Genomic DNA, 20,949 nt, shown 5'->3' with positions numbered 1-20,949 from the left:
GAACATTCATGAGAAGAGCAGTAAAATAGTTCATTCATTTTAATAATCAATAGTATTTATCCGAATGTATTTGTTATGGAGGATTTAAGAGGTGCTTGAAGTGCTCATGCCATGTAATTTTTTATTTTAACTTTTTTTTATAAAGATGGCAGCCACTTGTCACTTTGCTACGATAAACTTATAATTAAGTTTCAATAGCGTATCACCAAGTGCATTCTCCAGGAGCGAAATGAATCTTTTACTGTAACTCAGCCGTGCCATTTAAAACAGTCATTTACGTCTTTGGCTACGCTATGGGCCCACATATTTTCCATCTGAAGTTTCACAAGTCGGTGTTAGTTTGATGTTTGTGGCGTGCATTTTGGATGGTTTGTGTGCGAGTGTGTTTGCATGAGCGGGTGTGTGCGTGGATGCCAAGGAGGGCCTATCTGAGACGTTCATCTGCTACGGTACAATTGCATGCAGCTCAAAGAGATCCGCTGCTGTGATATGACTGGAAGGAGCCCCGTTGCTGCGACTTGTGTTGCTTTTGGACACGTACACGTTCCAGTGCCGACCTCAGGCTAGCGGAGCACAGCTGGTGGGCTGTCTGTCAGTACGCCTTTAGCCGCCCCACCTCGCTCATGACGTCCAACCTCCTGTGACTCAGGACATCCCCAATGTGTACCACTCAGCTGTCTTCCAGGAAGTGAGGGGGGGAGAAAAAACAAACAAACTTGAATGCTCCAGCATCCTGTGATGCCAGCCTGCTGTCAGGGCTTCCTAATCTGAGTGGACCACACCAGCTGTCACGTTCAGTAAGAGTTACTGTGACTTGCAGCGGAAACGGAGCAAACCAGTTGATCGAACGCAGTAGATAAGATCTGGCCCCAGGGAGGCTGTCACATTATCCTCATTGAAACAATCATAGCACGTAATCTTTTGTTTTACTGTATTGTGAACACACCAACTGTTGTCCACTAGAGGGCTTGGTCAGCTGAGAGAATGAGCAACTTCAAAACAACAACAAAAGGGGTTGCATAGGAAGGAAGGAGCCATATGAAGCATGTGTCTATGGATGTGCGTAAAAATATGATGGGCCGTTAGGGACATTATTCAGGATTAGCTCTCACACTTAACTATTCAAATGCCTTCACACACACACACACACACACACACAAACTACTGAAAGGCTCTCATAAGGAATACTCAAACACTCTCATACACACGCGTCTTGCTCTCATTAACACGACTCAAATGCGCTCATACGCACGAGTCTCTCTCTCATAAACACTACTCCAATGCGCTCACACACACGCATCTTGCTCGCATCAACACTACTCAAACGCGTTCACATCAATCACATTCTCGCACACATCACTGGCATTCACGAGTTCATGTCAATCATGCTCACATGATTGAATGTAGAAATTAGGCTGGAATTTGCCCTGTGAGTATATTTTATGAATGGATTTGAGGATGGTATGAATAGATTTGACATGTTCATGAGAGTGTGTTTGAACTGTATGTGTGCAAACATTTGAGGAGTGTATACGAGCGTGCATTTACATGAGTTGAAAAGTAAGTGGTTTCAAAATAAAATATGGCATTGACCAACAGCCATAAAGTACAATAGTAAGTAAATAGTAACTAACTTAAGCAGTAGCGTTACATAGCATTATACTGTATAGTACATACATATATGTTTAATGTATGCATGTCGTATACTTGTTGATTATTGTGTTACAATAACGCTTTTCCTCATTGATGTAAAATGGTTGCTTTTAATGTGTAAGTGCTGTAGGATATGACGTAATGTTCGGCCAATCAGAAGCCGTATCGTGTATGATGTGTTCTGTAAATTGACTGTCTGTTGTACTAGAGCGGCTCCAACTACCGGAGACAAATTCCTTGTGCGTTTTGGACATACTTGGCAAATAAAGATGATTCTGATTCTGATGTAGGGCTAGGCTGGCTCGTCTATCAAGAGCGAGAAGCCATTATTCGGTTGCGGATGCTGCCGAATAAATGTGCCTTTCAGACTAAAGTGAAGTGGACGTGTGTTTACTCCTGGACTCAAGACAGAGTTTCAACACCGCTGCGTTACAATCTGAAACGTATACAGTTTGTTGCAGGCAGGCTGGCCGGATAGTCGCGTTTAAGCTCCCCTGTGCCGGTGTACCTAATGAGGTGTCCAAAGGGAATGAAGGAATTTAATTGTCGTTGTGAAGTTCGTGTCATAGATTTGCACTCCAGATAACACACAGTCAGAGTCAAATATTTTACGACTTTTTTTAAATATAGGTACATTTCAATAAATTAGAATAAAGTTGGAAAGTTTTTCTTCAGCACTCAGAGTGATTAAACAAGTACTTTTCAGAGGGCAAATTCCAGCCTAATTTATACATTAAAAATCACGTTATTTCTTGACTGAACTGACTATTTCGTTTGAGGTTATATTTTAGTTTCTCAATATGGGGATTTTTTCAATTCTTTTTTTATTTGCTATGTGCTACAATCAACAAAATAATACATATTTTAAATATGAAAGACTTCAGTGTGTGCAATTAATCTCTATAGTTTCACTTTTTGAATTGAACTACCTAATAAAAGATTTACACTATTCACGTGTGAGCATGATTGACATGAAACTCGTGAATGCCAGTGATGTTTGCGAGAATGTGATCGACGTGCTCGCGTGAACGCATTTGAGTAGTGTTGATGAGAGCAAGACTCGTGCGTATGAGAGTGTTTGAGTAGTCCTTATGAGAGCTTTCCAGTAGTTTGTGTGTTAAAGCATTTGAACAGTAAGTGTGAGAGCTAATCCTGAATAATGTCCCCAACGGCCCCTCATAAAAAGACTCAGTGATAAAACAAACAAACAAAAAAACGTACAATAACAACTACATCTGCTCACAGTGTGAAAAGCATGAGGGTTGCATTTAGCATTGCTTATGACATAGTGCTTGTGACTCAAGTCCCACGCTCCTTGTGTGCTGCATACTTGATTGTGGCAGCAGAGAAACCCGAATGGCCGCCACAGCCATGCAAAACAAACTGCACCCACAAATAAGCCAATGCTCAATTCAGATTTGCAAATGCAGCCTCTCATGAGACACTTCACTCCGATTATTTATATCGGTATACGACGAGAACATTTAAATGCTCTCTGCATTGCTACAAAAAGCACATTTTCCTTTGAACTGTACTCACCACAGTCCCCTTGATGCTCTGGGTCTCCAGACTCTCTGTCTCCAGGCCGCGACCAGGGTCTTTAACTCTCTCCACTGTCCCCAAAAGAAACAATTTAGCACAGTGGCAGAAGCCTTGTCAATTTACACCATCATCTTGATGACGTGAGAAAGGACGCAAACAAAGATGAGATGAGCACTGAGATTACTGAATTGTTTACTGTGTCCTCGCAGGTCTCATAGAAAAACAGAGAGACGGGGTAGAATGAGGGCAGATGTTTATAACGCCTCGTTCAATTATCACAGAGATATAAAATGGCACAAGCATTGCGCACAGTAGACAGCATGAAAGAATGGCGGGAATCCACTATCTGACTGGGCATCACACATATGCTGTGTCGCCAGAGTTCGAGTTGTCTCAGTGATTTATTCCAGATTCTTCCGGTGCATTCAATGACCTCATACATCAAGTCAATCATAGGACTCTTATTTGCTCCAAGATATATCATGAGTAATTGTCAAAATCAAAAGCTTGATATTATATTCATTATTACTATATAAAACATTTTATAGACCTAATAGCGTGGCGAGCAAGTCATCTCTATTATCAGGGAAAGCGTGATGTCATCAAAATCACCTTGTTGCTGTTCGTCTCTGATTTGCCGAATGGCTGCTCTGATCATCTTCCTCTCCTCGTATTCGCTGGCAGCACGAAGCTACAATAAATACAAGCACACACAAGAATTTGGCTGGTGTCAAAATCACTCTCATTCTCAGCTTCCCACAGACTACAAACTAGTTACGACTGACTCAACAGTGCCTTTGTTGGTTGCGGTAGTAGTACAGTAAGTAAGTAGTGGACTCCAGTTTGCCGCAGTTGCTTCACGTGACTATTAAGTCAGTTCAGCACAAAGGAGAGAATTCTTTGTCATGAATTACATTAGGTACCCATCCCCAATTAAAATTCCATCCCGACGCTGATACTCACCATCTTGGTGAGTTCGTCGACATCTCTGATTGCTTTTAGTTTGTGTGACAGGACAGCCAAGGCCTCACTGGATTCTGACCTGAGAGAGCAACAGGGTGGCTATAACAACATTGTCATCATCACTGGCCCGGAACTTCACAATACAAACTATGGCTTTGCCGATTTATATGATGATGGGGGAGGACACAAAGTTTCCTTAGCTATGCAAAAAATATTCCATAATTGGAAATAATTATACAGAAGCAGAAGAAATTTGGTATCACGGACACAACTGGTTTCAAAAAGACAACGCTCGTCCTCTTTATTTTTGGGCTCATTTTTCTGCTTTGCTTTCCATTACTCATACACTATTTGAGTTCACCCATCATCATTGTTTTCCTTTAGTTGCTAGCACCGGGATTGACCTGCAACTAATCCAGGATGTAGGCTGCCTCTCACCCAAAGTCCGAATTGACAGGCTCACCTGTCATCCGAATAAGGACGAAGCGCAAAAGAAAATGGATGCATGGATCGCTGCTTGCATTAAATAGTGTCCAGCATGTTATATACTGTAGTAGAATATTTTGGGATTGTTATCAACACATGAACAGAATCCAAATAGCCAATCAACCGTTGATTTGCAAAATATTGTTCACCAAAGAAGAGCACCTGGCGATCCATCCTAACTGTCAAATCGTTTTTCTGTTTCCCCCCCCCCCAAGTAATTTATCTTTAACTCAGATTGGCTGAGAGAAAGTTTCTCCAATCTTTTTCATGTCAAACTTGCCAAACGTGGATTTTGTGGTTCTTATTCTTAACGATGCAATTTGGCCCCACAAGACAGATTTCAAGTTTGTGCTGTCATTAACGTAGCATTCATCTGTGCAAGAAAAGCTACGTGCGATTAGATGTAGATCGCTGATCTTCTTAAAATGATAAATAGTCAATTTATTTAATCAAACACCAGGATTATCTTTACGGATGACTTAAAAACCTTTAATTCCTACCATTTCTAATTAGATTTAAGTGGGAAAACTATCAATCGACAAGAATTTAAGCAACAGATTTTCTTCCACGTGCCTCCGCAAAATATACTTACAGAAAGGCCCTAGATGTGCCAATAAAGAAGAAAATGCACTAATAAAACTAACACAGCTTGCACTCTTCTATCTGACTGGCAGTTTAAATGCTGAACGGTAAATTGATATGTAGACAATCTGTTAAATGTGCTTATTTATTGTAAAAAGGGCACCCATAATGGAAAATGGAAAGTCTACTGTGGTTGCCGTTTACGATTGACCAACTTCACATTTCTAGACTTTTCCTACTGCCGTGTTGAGGAATGCTACTTTCTTAGTATATCCATTTCACCAGGACTGGTTTGTAATTAGAACATTCAAGTCGTACGCGTTTGTGTGTGGTCTCACCTGTGCTGGTTTTCCTTGTCCTCCTGCTGTTTGAGTCGTGTGTGGCGAAACCTCTTGCTGGCCAGCGCGGCCTCCATGTCCTCGATCTCTTGCCTCCTCAACTCGCGGATGGCTGAACGGATGATGCGTCTCTCGTCCAGATCCGCGGTTCCATCCAGCTGCACGCACACCGCAAAAGGACAGACAGAGGGAGGGGCTTATAGTCTAGTGTCCAAACTCTACACGAACTACATATGACCTCCAGGACTGTTTGGGTAAACGCAGGCCTCTAGGAAGTGACTTTTGTTTTGTTGCGTCAACATGTTAAATGAACAGAACAAGAGAAAATAAGACTCAGCTGATTTTTCTGGCCATCAGGAATTTACTGTATCTGAAAACGAGGTGAATAGTTTCAAATGCAAGAAGCTAACAGGCCGGTGAAGTTTATATGCTCATTGACCACAACATGAGATACACCTGCATAATCTAAATGTGAAACCAATACAAATGTTGCATCAAAAAGACAACTGGAGATATACAGTATTCATTACATTTCAAAGGATGTTTGTTATTATAAATAGTTTGTACAGGTGTAGACCTACACTGAATTTGACTAAGAGTTCTTAATATTTTCTGCCCATTTTGTCGTCAAGATGACCAAAATATGAAAAACACCTCAGACTCAAGAGTTAGACACGACTCATTTGACAATAAGTTTCAGGCATGATAGATACTACTGTATTTAGAACATCAGCAGAGTTGTATCACTGGAAAACACAACTACAATAACTCTTTCCTAATCAAAGCCGAGCATCATGTTTGTAAAGGCAGAACGTTTGGTACAGTGCTTGAATTCATTTTCATAAGAGTGTGCAGGCGTACCTAATGAAGTGGCCAGTGAGAGCAGATTGGTGCTGACAAGTGCACACTGCAATGACTTCTCTAATGTGAGGAGATTGGGCCACCTGGGCGAGGAGAACACAAACGGCTGCTGTTGGGCTTCCAGAGTGTTCGCGCTCCAGGCCTCCCATTTTTTCTTCAATTACTTCAAGCTAATTTAAGATAGCTACTAATAATTTTCTAATGATTACGGTGTAACCATTGAGTGCAGCTTGGCCTTTAAGGCTGTGAGGAACCCATGTGCCAACACAGGAGAGACAGACTTCTCTTTTGGCAGACAGCGGGCGCCTGTCAACACATGCAGAGGTGAAGGATCCAAGAAGGGTTGATACTCCTCACGCTCAGCTGCCCCCGTTTAAGATTTCCCGCTGCTTGGGCCCAAAATGTGCAGCGGAGAAACACCAGGCTGCTTCTCTCATACCAGCTTGCTTGCTGGATGCGGTCGGTTGTCAGGCCAAGCCACACGCCGTGACGACTCCGAAGTGGACGTTGACGTGTTGCCTCCCCAGGGCCCCGCCACACATGCTGGAGTCGGAGGAGGCGGGATCTCACCAAGGATGACGAGCGGTTTTTGAGGTTTCGCTGCAGTTTGATGAAAATATGCACTAGCTAAGAGTCGCTCTTGCGCTGTCATTTGTGGAAATTCAAAGTGCTGAAGTAACTGAAAAGAACAGATCAGGAGGGAAGAAAAAGAGTGGAAACAGTTATCCGGATAGAGGTGCGATGACAAGGAGGATAAAAAAAAGAAGGATGAAGCTGGGCTTGGCTTTGCCTAAAAATGGACAGCGGACAAGTGGGTGAGAAGGGGGGCAGGTCATTCCTCACATTCCTGCTGACTCACAAGGAAAGAGATGGCAGGAGTCAGGAACTGAGATCAGGTTGCTTTTTATTTAAACACCAGGGAAATGCTGAGAGGAGATGGGATATATCAACACGTACAGTACTCGTTTCTGTCATAAGTTTTATCGAACACAGAGTACGTGCGCACACACAGATTTATAAAAACAAAAACAAAAATGAAGACAGAGTAGTAGTAGAGATGGAGAAAACTTGGTTAACTGTCAGGGGTGTCAAACTTGTTTTCATGAGCCAAATTGTAGTTATTGGTTACCTTCAGGTTGCTGGTTCCAAAGGTGAAACCACAAACATTTAATAACATTGCTCGGGGCGTAACGGTACAAGTTCTCAATTCTGTTCATATTCGGTACAGTAAGGGAGCAAAATGCAAAACAAACTGCTTGCCTTTTTTTGTATACCGACAGATGTTATAACATTGAAAATGAAACACTTAATTTTACTTTAGTTTCTCTCTTTTTAAGAGCGTGCAACACCAATATAGTCGTTTCTTTCAATTCAGTAGCTCTCGCGGGCCACGCAAAATGACATGGAGGGCCAGCTCTGGACCGTCGGCCTTGACTTTGACACCTGTGTGTTAGATAATTTGGTAAATACATTGGGGCCTTGTTTTTTTTGGTGGTGAATGATATGTTACACAAACAATTGCTACTTCATTTGTGTCCATCAACCGTGTGAAGGCGCTTCCTAATTGGCTATTTTTCAGAATTATACGACAATCCCGAAGTCCATTGCTCAGTCAAACTCCGTGTTGACCACACACACACACACACACACGAGCTAAAATATTGAAGTGCAGCTGATTGGTCTTGATAAAAACATATCAGGACTTTGAAATATAAATTCAAACAATTGCACTTGAGGTCTGGTTGATGTTTAAAATGAGCCAATAGGGAGGCAGACATTGGGTTGAGTACATTTGGATTGGTTGCAGCATTAAAAGTTGATGCAATACTGACCTGTAAATTAACGAGTGACCATGACGAGAGAAAAAACACCTCACACAGGAGCACATGCCAACAAAAACAAGAATAGCCGTTAAAGAAACGGAGAGAGAAATGAGTGCCGGCACAGAGTCCAGATGCGGTGGCCTGCCTTTACACGGTGAGGGAGTGCAATGTGTCACAGGAAATAGAGAGGAGAGGAAAATTCTGACTACATGGAAACAACACCTTTATGCCACTGACCAAGCCTGAAGGCATTTTTTTTTCTTCAATAAAACTCCACAGTACACATTCAGTAATGAATCGAAAACATTCATTGCCTCATAGAGTAGCCGTTACACACATACAGAACAGCCTTTCACGTCACTGGCCAGAAGACGTGTGAGTCAAACACAAGTGGGTGGGTGGGTCGCTCACACACACACACACACACACACACACACACACACACACACACACAGAGAGAGAGAGGATGCGAGCTACTAAAACCGATGAGGTGTCAGCACCAGTTATGTCTCATCTTGTAACAGTCTGAGTTACCCGTCTCCTCTTAAAAGGCTGCAAGCACACGTACCGGCCCTGGTGGGAGTCACCTGACCGGAAAGAATGTTGGCCAACAGGACGGTGGAGGTGTATGACTGACAAGATGATAAGAGATAAAACAAACTGGACAGATGGTATTACAGACTAATGACAGTGTCTGCAAAGGCAGGATGTGACATGGCAGGAATCAAACAATATACAAGCCTAAACAACATTCTGACGCTGGCCGGCCACAGTGTAACACCTCCGAAAGTCCGACTGAGCCGCTCAATCAATCAGTCAATTAGGGACTGTACGTGGTTTACTTTAATCTCATCCAGCTAGAAAAACGCTCCTGCTCTCCACCATTTGCACTCATCTACAATCCAGGCCACAGAGTGGACTGACTTTCAACCTTCACAAGGTCAGTTTAGCTTACTGTGCCAAAAGTGTAATGTGGTCAAAACATATCAGATGCTTAAAGTACCTCAGGTAGACAAAATACCCTAAAGGTACGATTATGTGGGCCTACGATCTAGGTTTTAATGACTACCTGTCGCCACAAGGCCAGAAGGAACTGAAAAAAAAAAAGAAAGACCACTCTGCTCAATTACTGTACAAATACAGAGCAAGTGGTCTAAATGACACCCCTCATAACTGCCTCTGCTAAACGGGGATTGTGTTTCTACTGCTGCAGCTTTGTTTGTCTATTTGTGGGATTATGCGAAACCTACAAGAAGAGTTTGACTGAAATTGGTGCAAAGGTGTAGCCTGGAGCAAGACATAAGGTTTTACTTTAGTGTAAGAGGCATGTGATGAAGATACTGTATGTCAGCAAAAAGAGACCAAAAAAACATTTCTAGAAATGGTACAATGCTATACTGGATGTATGTATAGTTCTAAAATTTGATGCCCCTGAAGTTCTACTAGTTCTACTACTAGTTCAACTAAAGGTTTTGTGGTGAAAGTATTAGTTGTATTTGTGTGGCCACCAAAAATGGTATCTGTAGGAGACAAAAAAAAATGTTGATGACTATCAAAACCAAAATACATGGTAACATAGAGGAACATATCTCTGCCCATTACAATATGACTCAGTCAACAAAAATTTTGACCAAAATAAATAAATAAATAAAATACATTCATTTTATTTTGTCAGTAGAGCGACCGTATATTTTTCAAGTAACCCCCTGGGAGCCCTGTCGTCTTGGTCTCTTATGCATTGCAATTTGCTTGCCCACAAGGAGGAGAAGATACTTGCAACTGATGGATTAAACCCTCATTGTTTCTGTGTGAGAGAAAGAGCCCAGAAACGCCCACCAAGGGTCGTGTGGGAAGCATCCTGACCCCTAAGGCCGACTCTAGACCTTTTGATTCCCAGCGTGTCCACAGATGCGGTTCTCGTTAGTTTGTAGCACCACTTTCACTCACCGATTTGTGAAATATGATTCATTAAAGACCACACAGACAGGCACGTGCTTTCAGGTGCGTGACGAGTATCGGGGGTACGGTTTGTAAGCAGTCATTGAGCCCTGGAATAATCATTTCCAGAACAGGGTGGGGTTAGAGTGCATCCAGGCAGCAGATGGGATCAGAGAGCTTGTAGCGCTCTGGTGTAAAGACTACGAGTTTTGCCTTATAAGGACAAAGGAAACTCCTTGTAGCAATGCTGAAGCGATTTACCAGCTACCACAGTGGAGGCTGTCCGAAAAGAGACTCCAATGTGCTCAATCAAAAATTTTAATAATATACCTTCAATACAAATATCCCCATCATCTTTAATTATTTTTTTCTCAAACTGGGGACGAATCCAACTCCAGTATTTTTATTATTATTATTATTTTTTTTTTTAAATAACTCTGGTAAACAATGAATGCAGACAGAAGGCAAGCACACACCCTGTGAAAAATGGGAACGTCAGAATACACGAGATCCCTGCAAGGCAATCTGTTTAATAGAGGAGGCCGTTTCGGGCGCCTCACAGCTGGAAGATTAACAATGAAATGAACTAGTTTCAAGGTTGAACCAAACTGTAGTGCAGCACCCACTGGGCCTGCATTGTGTGGAAACAAGACTGAACAGGGCTACCTCTGAATTAAACCTGAAAAGGAGAGAGATTAATGTACATGTGGCAACGTGCTCGCTTTGACAGAAGCTGCACGTGCGGGGAAGCTAAGCTTTCCAGCACAACTTGATGCTAGGACAGACAGAGACCTGGGAAAACACTGTCCCCCTTTCCAGTCCACAGAGCAGAAACAAAGAGGGGACACATGGCGGAATGCATGAGTCGGTGTGTGTGTGTGTGGGGCGAGTCTACAGGGCATAAATGAAATTCTATAGAACACAATGGATTAATGCAGTGAAAAACTATTTCAACTCATGTGATACAAGGCCAAGTGTTGCATTACAGAGTATGAAAGTGGCGTACAATAGAGTCCCTGAAGGTACAAGCGACACTAAATTTACCACATTGGGACAAACAATGGACTCCCAAAGTAGGTTTGCCTAAAAAGAAAAATATATTCAGTGTTCCAAATAGACAGTCCATTACATTTTGCACCGACCTCATTTATTCTGTACACTGAAACAGAAGGCTTTTATATAAAAAATGGTCTGCTTAGAATGTTTATATATATATATATATACATATATATATATATACACACATACTGTACTTTTATCTAGGCTTAATTGTAACACTCACATGGGATAATATCACTTCCAGAGGGTCTACAACCTCATACCAATAGCAGGAGTCCTCTCTAGCATGTTTGAGATTCTTGCTTCTCTCAGATACAAAGCCGAAGACCGGGAAGGAGGCCGAGTAACGTTTCCACTTTCCAGATAAGATGTCGTTTTCCTGAGTGCTCACCACATGGGAGATGGTGCAAAGACACCGCTGATCAAAATGAAGGCATTGTGCTGGTTTCTGCTGAATGTGGATGTCCCTCAAAAGGAAGAGCATCAATTATGAGTGTCAATAGATGCATGACAACTCCATTTTAACAAGAGCAGTGAAACGTGCGCCAGTGAACAGATGAGCTATGTACAGTATATCTCCAGAAGCTCGCAGCATTAACAACAGTGAGCTGAAAAGCCAAACATCAACATCCTCTTGATGACTTCTGCAACATTTGAGGAAATGACTCTATCCTCAGGGATTTCGTCTCAAAACCCACATTTAACTGTGCCCACAACACATGTTCTCTCTCTTTCTTCTAGTTTAGAACTCATTTTATTTTAGAATACTCTCCCAACCTGGTCCAAAACATGATTTGTACCACCCAAGAGGTTTATTGTACATTTACATGACAAACTAAAAACGCAATTACTGTATTCTCAAATTTTGGCAAAAAAAAAAAAATATATGCTCACTGCCATCAACTGTGTTAAAACAATCTCAGGTCACATGGGACTACAATGAACAATATGCATGCCAGGGCCGTTGTTAAGGCTATTCCTTTGTATAAATACACTACGCGTAATCACACTGATTGCTTGTCCTCATGGGTCTTACCTGAAACTGTGAGTACAGAATTTGACCTAAGTAAGTAATGTGACTCAGCTGGACAGAGTAACAACAACACTGCTGTGGTCTACCAGTGTTGTTTTGCATAACCTCCAATTTTTCACACAGTCTAATTTAGTTTTTCTTGCATTTGTATAAAGAAGATTTTCATATTTTCAAACAAATTCCACTTTGAGACCCCTCTCAATTTGTAGTGAGTTATGTCAATGACCAGACAAACCAACTTTATTTCTTAAAAAAAAGCCCAATAATTGACCCTTTTTTTTTTTTTTTTTTTTTAAATAAATTGTGTACCTTGAAGGACACACTGACTGTACACTCCAGCACTTTTTTTTTTTTTTTTTTTAACTAAAAAAGTGTGAGATACATTTGTTTCTTAACTGGTATTTGTAAAGTTGCTGTTTCAAATGGATATGTACTAAGTAGACTTTACATCGATTATATCGGTCTGATCGGTATCGGCCGATAATTAGCATTTTATGCTGATCGGCGAATGACATAATTCGCCGATCCGATCAATGACATTCACTGATCGGCTCAGCAAAAAACACCGACTCCGCATTGCCATCATGCACAGTATATTTGAGTCCAAAAGCTAGTTTATTTTTAGCCTTGTCACGTGTCTTTTGACATAGTACTGTAAATATCTGAGGGCCAATAGTTATTAAAAAAAATAAAAATACGTCGGCAGTGTGGGACAGACAACACGTAATGCCCGGATCAGACTACAAGACAAATTTGCTCTCTCATGATTGCACTGTTAGACTACTGCAATGAAATCTTGTATTCCGATACCGGCGCATCCTGTTTTTTTACGATCATTGGGCTTTATCTTGTCAACTCAAATGCGACGGGATACACTCGTTACCGTGGCGACGACAACAAGAGTGGCGCGCGCCAACTGTATTATAAGGACAAAATGGGGAAAAACGTGTGTTGGTGGTCACCGGTCCTCAGGACAGGAGAGGATGTTCGTTTAAGGCTTGTTTGAGGTATGTTCAAGTACTTTTAATATGAAACGGCTCGCAAGCAGGCAACAAAAACGTAATGTAGCCTGGCAAGCTAGTGCTACCACTAACTGTTGTACGTAAACATGCCCGCATTCTGTCAAATCATGCTCTAAGGTTTCGGTGTGAGTGAAGTAATTCAATCACAATAAAGTAATTTAATTACAGTTAGCACCCATTATTTCTGTCATGTAATGTTGGTTTGATGTGACTAATTAGAATACACCATCTGACTAGAGCAGTGATTTCCAACCTTTATGGAGCCAAGGAACATATTTTACAACTGAAAAATCTCACAGCACACCAACAAACAAAAATGTCACAAAAAGTGGATACATTAATTACTGGATTTACCATCTAATAGAAGACCACTCATTTGTTCTGTCTGTCACTATGCCTCACTGGCATACATAGATGAACAAAGATACATTTATTGTAAATACACAAGTATATACAGTAAATGAACAGGTAATTTAAATAGACACATTCCTCAATCTTGTGATCGGAGACCGGTTATGTTTTTTTTTTTTATAAACTTGCTGATTGGTAATCGGCCCCAAAAATCCATATCGTGTCAAGCCGAGTACCAAGTGCCTAAATTGAATCAAATGACCTCTACTTTCAACCTTTGCTACGACCAGCAGTAATTCAACCTCATCTTAATCAAAATCTGTCCAAAGCTACATTCACACAAAACAAAAACACATTGCGAAAAAAAATAATAAAAAATTGCTGTACATTGTCAACTGAGGATATGCACATCACAACACAAGGAATGATTGTATGACAGCATTGCGACAACCTATGGACTTGATATGTGTGGTTTGTCAAACCTGTAATACCGTAAGAATGTAATCACATTACCACACCAACACGGCCAAAGTCAATCTCTGGGACATTTATTTAGTCAGCTACATGGTAAATTGCCACATTATTCCATTATGGAACAATGACTCAGTTAGAGTCAAAACAGAGCACCTCTGATTAAAGAGCAGCGTTTGAAAATGACAAAACAAGTGTCCTCTTAAATGGTAGAAAACGAGCTGAACTTTATTTCAACCTCAGACAGAGAGGAAACATTTGCTAAAGTATAGATGGGGGGGAAAAAACTTGCATTGTTTCAGTGCAATAAACTCAAAGCCCCAACACTAAATATAGATTTCGAGGCTTATAGGAAAGGAACTAAATATGGCCATTTATAGCTGTATTCACAAAAAGAGGTTTCCTGTTTAATCAAATAAACTCCATGACTTCTTATCTCTGTGCTGCATATTTGGATAAGAGATGTCAAAGCTTTTTGTTCTGGTCTGTCACTGCACAGTGAAGATAACTTCTTCCCAAGTAGAAGAGAAAAATGTACTCACTCATGAAACCGTTTATGCACATTTGAATGTGCGTCATGCAAGCAAATAGAAAGAACAAAATCAGCTGCCTACTTTTACAACCAAGGCTATTTCTGCTACCACGACCACTAAGGCGACATTTTTCTTAGCACTGTGGCTTATATATAGTTTACATCACATACCTCTCTGAAAACAGACTATTTAGAAAAGGTGAATGTTTTCCCAAATGTCTACAGTATATACATTGCACAAAGGACATTTTTAGTGTGGAAAAACACAGCAGGGTAAAAAATGGAGTGTAATCAGATTAATTTACTGAAGCAATGATAAATTGCATTATTGTTGTTTCCATGTTGCTGACAGATTACATAATAATCACAATTTGGCTGATTTATTGCTCCCTGCTGATGAGGCTGACATTTTTCAACACGTCTCTTGGGGAGGACTACAGACAAGCGGACAAGCAAACTCATTCTTCCACTCTCAGTGTGACCGCTTAAAGCACAAAAAAGTCCAGAGGGCCATAAAATGAAGGTCGGCAGCGTCCTGTATATATCACCGAGGCCTGATCACGGCGCAAAGCTTAAACATACCGATGCTTTTATATCTCCAGGGAGAATGGACGCTCACACGACTGGTAGGAATAATTACATATCAATGTGCCAGACATCCAGCGTGGGAGAACAACTGGGAAGGCGGCATGCATAGAAATGTCCCCTATGGCGGGCCTGTTTTCTTGCCGAAATTAGTGCATTAATAACAAGCACGAAGAGGAAAGTCAATCTTCATTCCTTTGGTGTCGTAAGGCAGGTTTGCAAAGGTAATGAGAAGGAGTGCGGTGCAGCTGACAGATGCCACACACAGTGCACCACCTGCTCGTCCGACAGGTTTGACTCTATGGATACTCTTCAAGAAGCACATGCATACTATTGCTAACCTCCGTTCTCCAAACCCCAAAACTGCACATACCGTTACTCTTGTAGACCAGGCATAATTTTTTTTTTCTGCCCGTTTTGGTCTTTTGTCAACATAAACACATTTTTTCCCCAATTTTAGGTCACTGACATTTTTCAGCATTTGGATGAGGAAGAGATAACCCACTTTTTGGATAAGAGATAAGTTTCGTTTTGTTGACATTCAAGTTAAAAAATATTTACAAATCGGACATTTTCTGGAGTCACTTTTTCCTGGCTTTTGATTGGCCTAAAAAGAGCCCAAATGTTAGGCATTATAGCGCCACCTGTTGCTTTGAAATGTGCTTGCCAGCCTGCAAAAGTGTTTCCATGAGGGCAGTTATTTTATTTTAATATTTTTAAGCCATTGGCGTAGGGATAGCTTTTTATTTTCAGAGTGGGGGAAAACATTTAAAACTGCTCTCAAGTAGGCGCGGACACGGTATTTTAAGCAGGTCATTTAGTTGCAGCGACAGCTCTAATTCTGCCATCCAGACGGATGACCACACACATGCTGTGCAACTGCCGCACAAACTGGGACACCAACTGGTGGGTTTTTTGTGTAGATTCAAATAATTGTGGCCGCTGAGCAAAAAGAAAATTGTTGGTTGCCTGGTTGCCATGGAGGGGATTAGATGCGCAAAATAAAAGGCAACCAGTGCTGTGAATAGATGAGTGGCGATGGGATTAGCGGCTTTAGAGAGGCCGCCATATGACCTTCTGACCGCTTAGTTCATCAAGTACAAGGCAGGATGGGAGCGTGTGCTCATTAATCGCCGCTCTGCCAAGAACTTAATGAGAACCCTAAAACACCTCCAAACTTCGTTGAGATTTAAAAAAAAAAAAAAAAAAACACGTCTAAAAATGCTTATTTACTGTCTGAGGGCTCATTTTCACAACACAGTTATTGGTGCCCTTGCATGGAGTGTTTATGACATTGCCAACGACTACTACTCCTGCAAATGTCATAATAGCATTTCTGCAGGTCCTCGTGAACAGAAACTATTTGGACCACACTTCCGTCTGTACGTTTTTACTATGCCGATGTCATGTGAACGTATCGTGTGCCGTGTTCAAACTGGATAATAGTCCCACGGTGCTGTCGGGAGTGGAAAATGCGGACTCTTCTGTCACCACAAACATGTTCAGTGAGAATGTGGGATCTTGCTGACCCAAGAGGGTGGTCACATTTGAGGGAGCTGTACAGGAGGGAGGACCTCGCTCACTGATGAGCTCTGTCTGCGATTAGCTCAGCGTCACATGATGACAAACTTCGTGGATTCCAGCATCTGCCTGTTTTCATTGTTTCGCTCTGGACAAAAGTGCCATTTTTATAGACAAGTTCTGCATGCAGACTCAAGAAGATTCAGATTTCTCTTATCGTGAATGCCGAGCCCTATTTAGAATCATTTCCAGACCAGGTGCAACCTTCCGTCCACACTCATTTGCTACACCGCTTATCCTGTTCGGGGTCACAGTGAATAGGAGCCTATCCCAGCTGACTTTGGCTGAAAAGTCAGACTACACCTGGTCACCATTCAATCACAAGGGACATATAGAGACAGGCAACCATTTACAGTCACATTCACACAGTCGCTAAGTGGGATTGATTGCATTCTAAAAAGATTTGATAGTGACCATCCTAGATTGAACCACTGCGCCATCAGGGACTGTGACCCAAATCCTCCCTGCTATATTCTCTGGCGAGAAAATTGAAGTTCATCCTTGTTACTCCCGCAGTTTTGCCCTTTGCCTTCTTATATGAACTCATAAATTGACTGATCAAAGCACGCATGACTTTAATTACAGCGATTACACTGAAAGGGGGAAAAAAAGAAATCTGGTAGAGAGTGACCCTCCAGTGATTTATGAGCAACTTGGCAAGATGATTACAGTTCGGAGAAATAACAGTTAGAAAGGTCAAGAGAACATTAAAATCTTCTTCCTTTGTCCCAGCTAAACAAGTAGTTTTCTCATCATGTTTAGTGAGACCTAAGCAGAGAAATTAAAATGTGAGGCTTTTTTTTTTTTTTTTTTTTTTTAAAAAGCATATTCTTGTGAAAGTAGGCTTGTGAGTAAAGGAAAAAAAAAAAGTGATGCTACATGCACACATTCACAAAATAGAAACCGCTTTCTTTTGACAGTAGAAAGCCACAAACTGACACTTGGTTATCATCAGTACTTTCAGTACACTTGCATCACATCCTTTATACCCCAATCGAATGAGATGCAGCCGAGCTGAAATTCCACCTGTAAAACGTTAATGCTCAGTTTTGAGAGGTATTACTTTAATACCATGTGGTGTGGTTGTAATTTTTAGCAGCGTTAGTACGGTAAAGGTACCAATAGAATTTTGTTGTGTAATTCTGCAACATAATACCTGGCAGCGTGTCAGTGGTTATTTTATGTGGCAGGGCATATCCAGGAAGGGGGGGGGGGGGGGGGAAGTTGAACTTGTACACTACACTAAACAACAACCCCAATAACAAACACACAGCGCAGCCTCAAATTCCAAAAACCCTAGAGTCAATTTGGAAACGCATCAACATTTTCAGGAGAATCGACACTCGGAGGTCGAGCAGCCATTATGACATTCAGCGACACAACACTCAATTTCACAAGAACTTTGGTTTGAGTGACTTATATCCACTTATGTTTACTGCTGCCTTGTTCGGCAGAAATTCATTATGCTGGTGTGGTGAACGCTTACAAGACTGCAAGTGAAAGTATTAGTAAGTTTACAACTGTAATTTATGTAGATATTATAAAATAAACTGTGTTTCAAATCTATTGAAGCTTCCTGTGCCTTTGTCTTAGTATAAGCTACTAGCCTATAACAAAGAACAATTTATGTATCATAAAACAGATATTGTTTATTATAGTACAGTGATTTTATTTTATGCTTGTTTTCAGTGAAAAATGCATAAAAGTACCTGGGGGGGGGGGGGGAAATCGTAATATTGGGGGAAAGAAAATCCTGATTGGATTATTTTCCAAAATCATTCAGCCATATACTACAGCAATTAAATTTTCACAGGTGTATGACAGTTTTAAAATGTTACTTGGCAAAAATATGCTAAGACTTAATAAATTATTTATGATGGTGACAGTTTGACCCTGGAGCGGATCATTGTGATATGTTCGTTAGGTCTTATGGCAAAAATTTTCTAAATTCTAACAAATTATATTTCAAGGAGCATCCTGGAACAGATTGTGTTTCCACGTCTTTCCACGTCTTTCACGGAATTGTTAAGTGAACACTTCTTTGCCAGTGTCAATCAAAGGTGAGTGTTATAATCTTTGTAAAAGGGGGAACTTTAATAAAGCTTGCATAACGGCTGTAATTATATAGCGCAGGTATGTCCAAATGGTTTGCGATCTTCAGAACATGAAGCGAAGCCGATTGGGTATCAGATGTTTCGTGCAAACGTTGCACAACGACATGAGGTGTGTTGGCAGCAGATGAGTCAGGCTGCCTCAAATATCTACGTGCTCCAGGTGTCGTTCGAAGAAGGGAGGAAAAAAATACAATAAAATAATGTTGCACTCTCTTCTGCTTGAGGATGTATTCGAGGTGTGGCTAACGTAAATGAAGCAGGGCGCGTTATCACCCAGAAAGAGACATCAATACTGATTAGTGACAATGTGTCTGGGCAGAAACAGTGTGAAGTGGAGTCATACATCAGAAAGGAACTTAATGTACTGAAAGTTGCACTGATTAATCAGCATGTGATTACTCAACCATACACAAACTTGATGAATGAAGAATGACCTCAATTTGACATGAGTAATCTGCGTGACGACATCTGTTCGAGACCCAATATGTGAACACATTTTACAAATGCAGCATGTTAACCTAATGGTTCATATGTCTGCCTCACAGTTCTGAGGTTTGGGTTTGAATCTGGGGTACGGCCTTCACGCGTGGAGGTTGCATGTTCTTGTGCGGGGTTTTCTACGGGTACTCCGGCTTCCCCACCCCCACAATCCAAACACATGCATTCTCTCGACTCTAAGTGCCCTGCAATTGACAGATGACCAGTGCAGGGTGGTCCCCGCCTCACGGCCTAAATCGACAGCTCACCCGCAACCTTAATCACGACAAATACAAGAGGGGGGAAAAAAAAAAAAAAAAGGATGGATGAATATTTTGCAAACCTTACACTCTTGTTTGAGTTGCATCTAATCTAAACTGTACAAGTAAGGCACTATTCAAATCTAGTGGGTACACAAAAAACTACCAATAATGAGGCAGCAATAATAATAAACCAATGAAGAGGCTCTTTTCTTGAATCTTAGTTTAACTCGGTGAGTGGCTCCAATGAGTGAGTGGGAGTGCCGGCAAACAATGAATCCACGTTTGCGCCATTGGCTCACTTCCAATCAACTATTAACAACCAAGTTTATACTTGACTGCATGCAAACGAATACGAATGAAGTGACACTCAGCAGAAGTTTAGCGGCTCTTGAGAAACAAAAGCCGCCAGTGCCCAAAACACACATCGGTGCGCCAATGGGAATGATCTAATTTGACTTAATTGCTCCATGTCAGCGTCGCCTCACCAAATGGCAGAAGGTACAATTAAGTCTACTCACCAAAGCTCGGAGAGAGGACTCGTCCAGGGCGGCGTAACTCTCCTGGGACATTTTGGACATGTTGTCTCGTTATCACACTCTGGTGACAAGCGACAAGCTCACGCTTCGGTCACACTTCAGCGACACTTCTTGACTTCTTGACTCCCGACGAGGACGAGGACGACGCCGCCGACGCCGACGCCGTACCACCTGCTTGACTTCCTCGCAAACTTCGGTCAAGTGTCGTAGAATTCTCTTTTCATCCGCCAGGGCAGTTTTAAAAGTTGACCAAAATATTTTTTTAAAAACCAAAACAAAAAGTGGAGCTGTTCACGGTAAGAGCATTTTGGTGGTCAGCGTCGTAAGGGAAAGTAAGAAGGCAACGGCCGTACATGCAGTCGCTCACCGGGAAAAACGGCCGCTTTTTGAACCGCACAATCAGAGTGGAAGGTGCAAGCCCCGCCCCCCTCTGGGCCGGCTGCTGCTCACGGTGCGGATTTGAAGCGCACCTCTTTGTTGGAGATTAAAAAAAAAATAAAAAATCAAATCAAATTAAAAAGCCAGTAGGGCATGCTAAAACCGGGTTGCCATACCATACAATATACAAAAAGCCGTTGGAGCATTTATTTGCTATTCATATATCATTTGATTTTCATACATTCATAATAGTGCATTCAATGGCCCCATATACTAGTAGAATTTTTGTCCCCAATAAAAACTCAGAGCAATAGATCAATAGATCCACTAGTGTATGGCATTTCTGCGCACGAGTATGAAT

The 20,949-nt window shown here is 41.5% G+C and overlaps 1 protein-coding gene across 1 annotated transcript in view; it reads right to left on the bottom strand.

Moving 5' to 3' along the window:
- smtnb (smoothelin b) overlaps positions 1 to 20,599 on the bottom strand; it is a 46,137-nt gene extending 25,538 nt beyond the window's left edge. Inside the window, 5 exon segments of the mRNA XM_061671524.1 lie at positions 3,193 to 3,266; positions 3,808 to 3,886; positions 4,159 to 4,237; positions 5,565 to 5,722; positions 20,193 to 20,599. Of these exon segments, the coding sequence (XP_061527508.1) occupies positions 3,193 to 3,266; positions 3,808 to 3,886; positions 4,159 to 4,237; positions 5,565 to 5,722; positions 20,193 to 20,252 (450 nt within the window). The 5' untranslated portion in view covers positions 20,253 to 20,599.
- Between the last annotated feature and the right edge of the window lie 350 nt (positions 20,600 to 20,949).

Source organism: Phycodurus eques, chromosome 3 (assembly GCF_024500275.1).
Source record: "Phycodurus eques isolate BA_2022a chromosome 3, UOR_Pequ_1.1, whole genome shotgun sequence".
Lineage (NCBI taxonomy): Eukaryota > Metazoa > Chordata > Actinopteri > Syngnathiformes > Syngnathidae > Phycodurus > Phycodurus eques.
The sequence above is the reverse complement of the archived record's forward strand: the minus strand, read 5'-3'. Positions and strand labels throughout refer to the sequence as shown.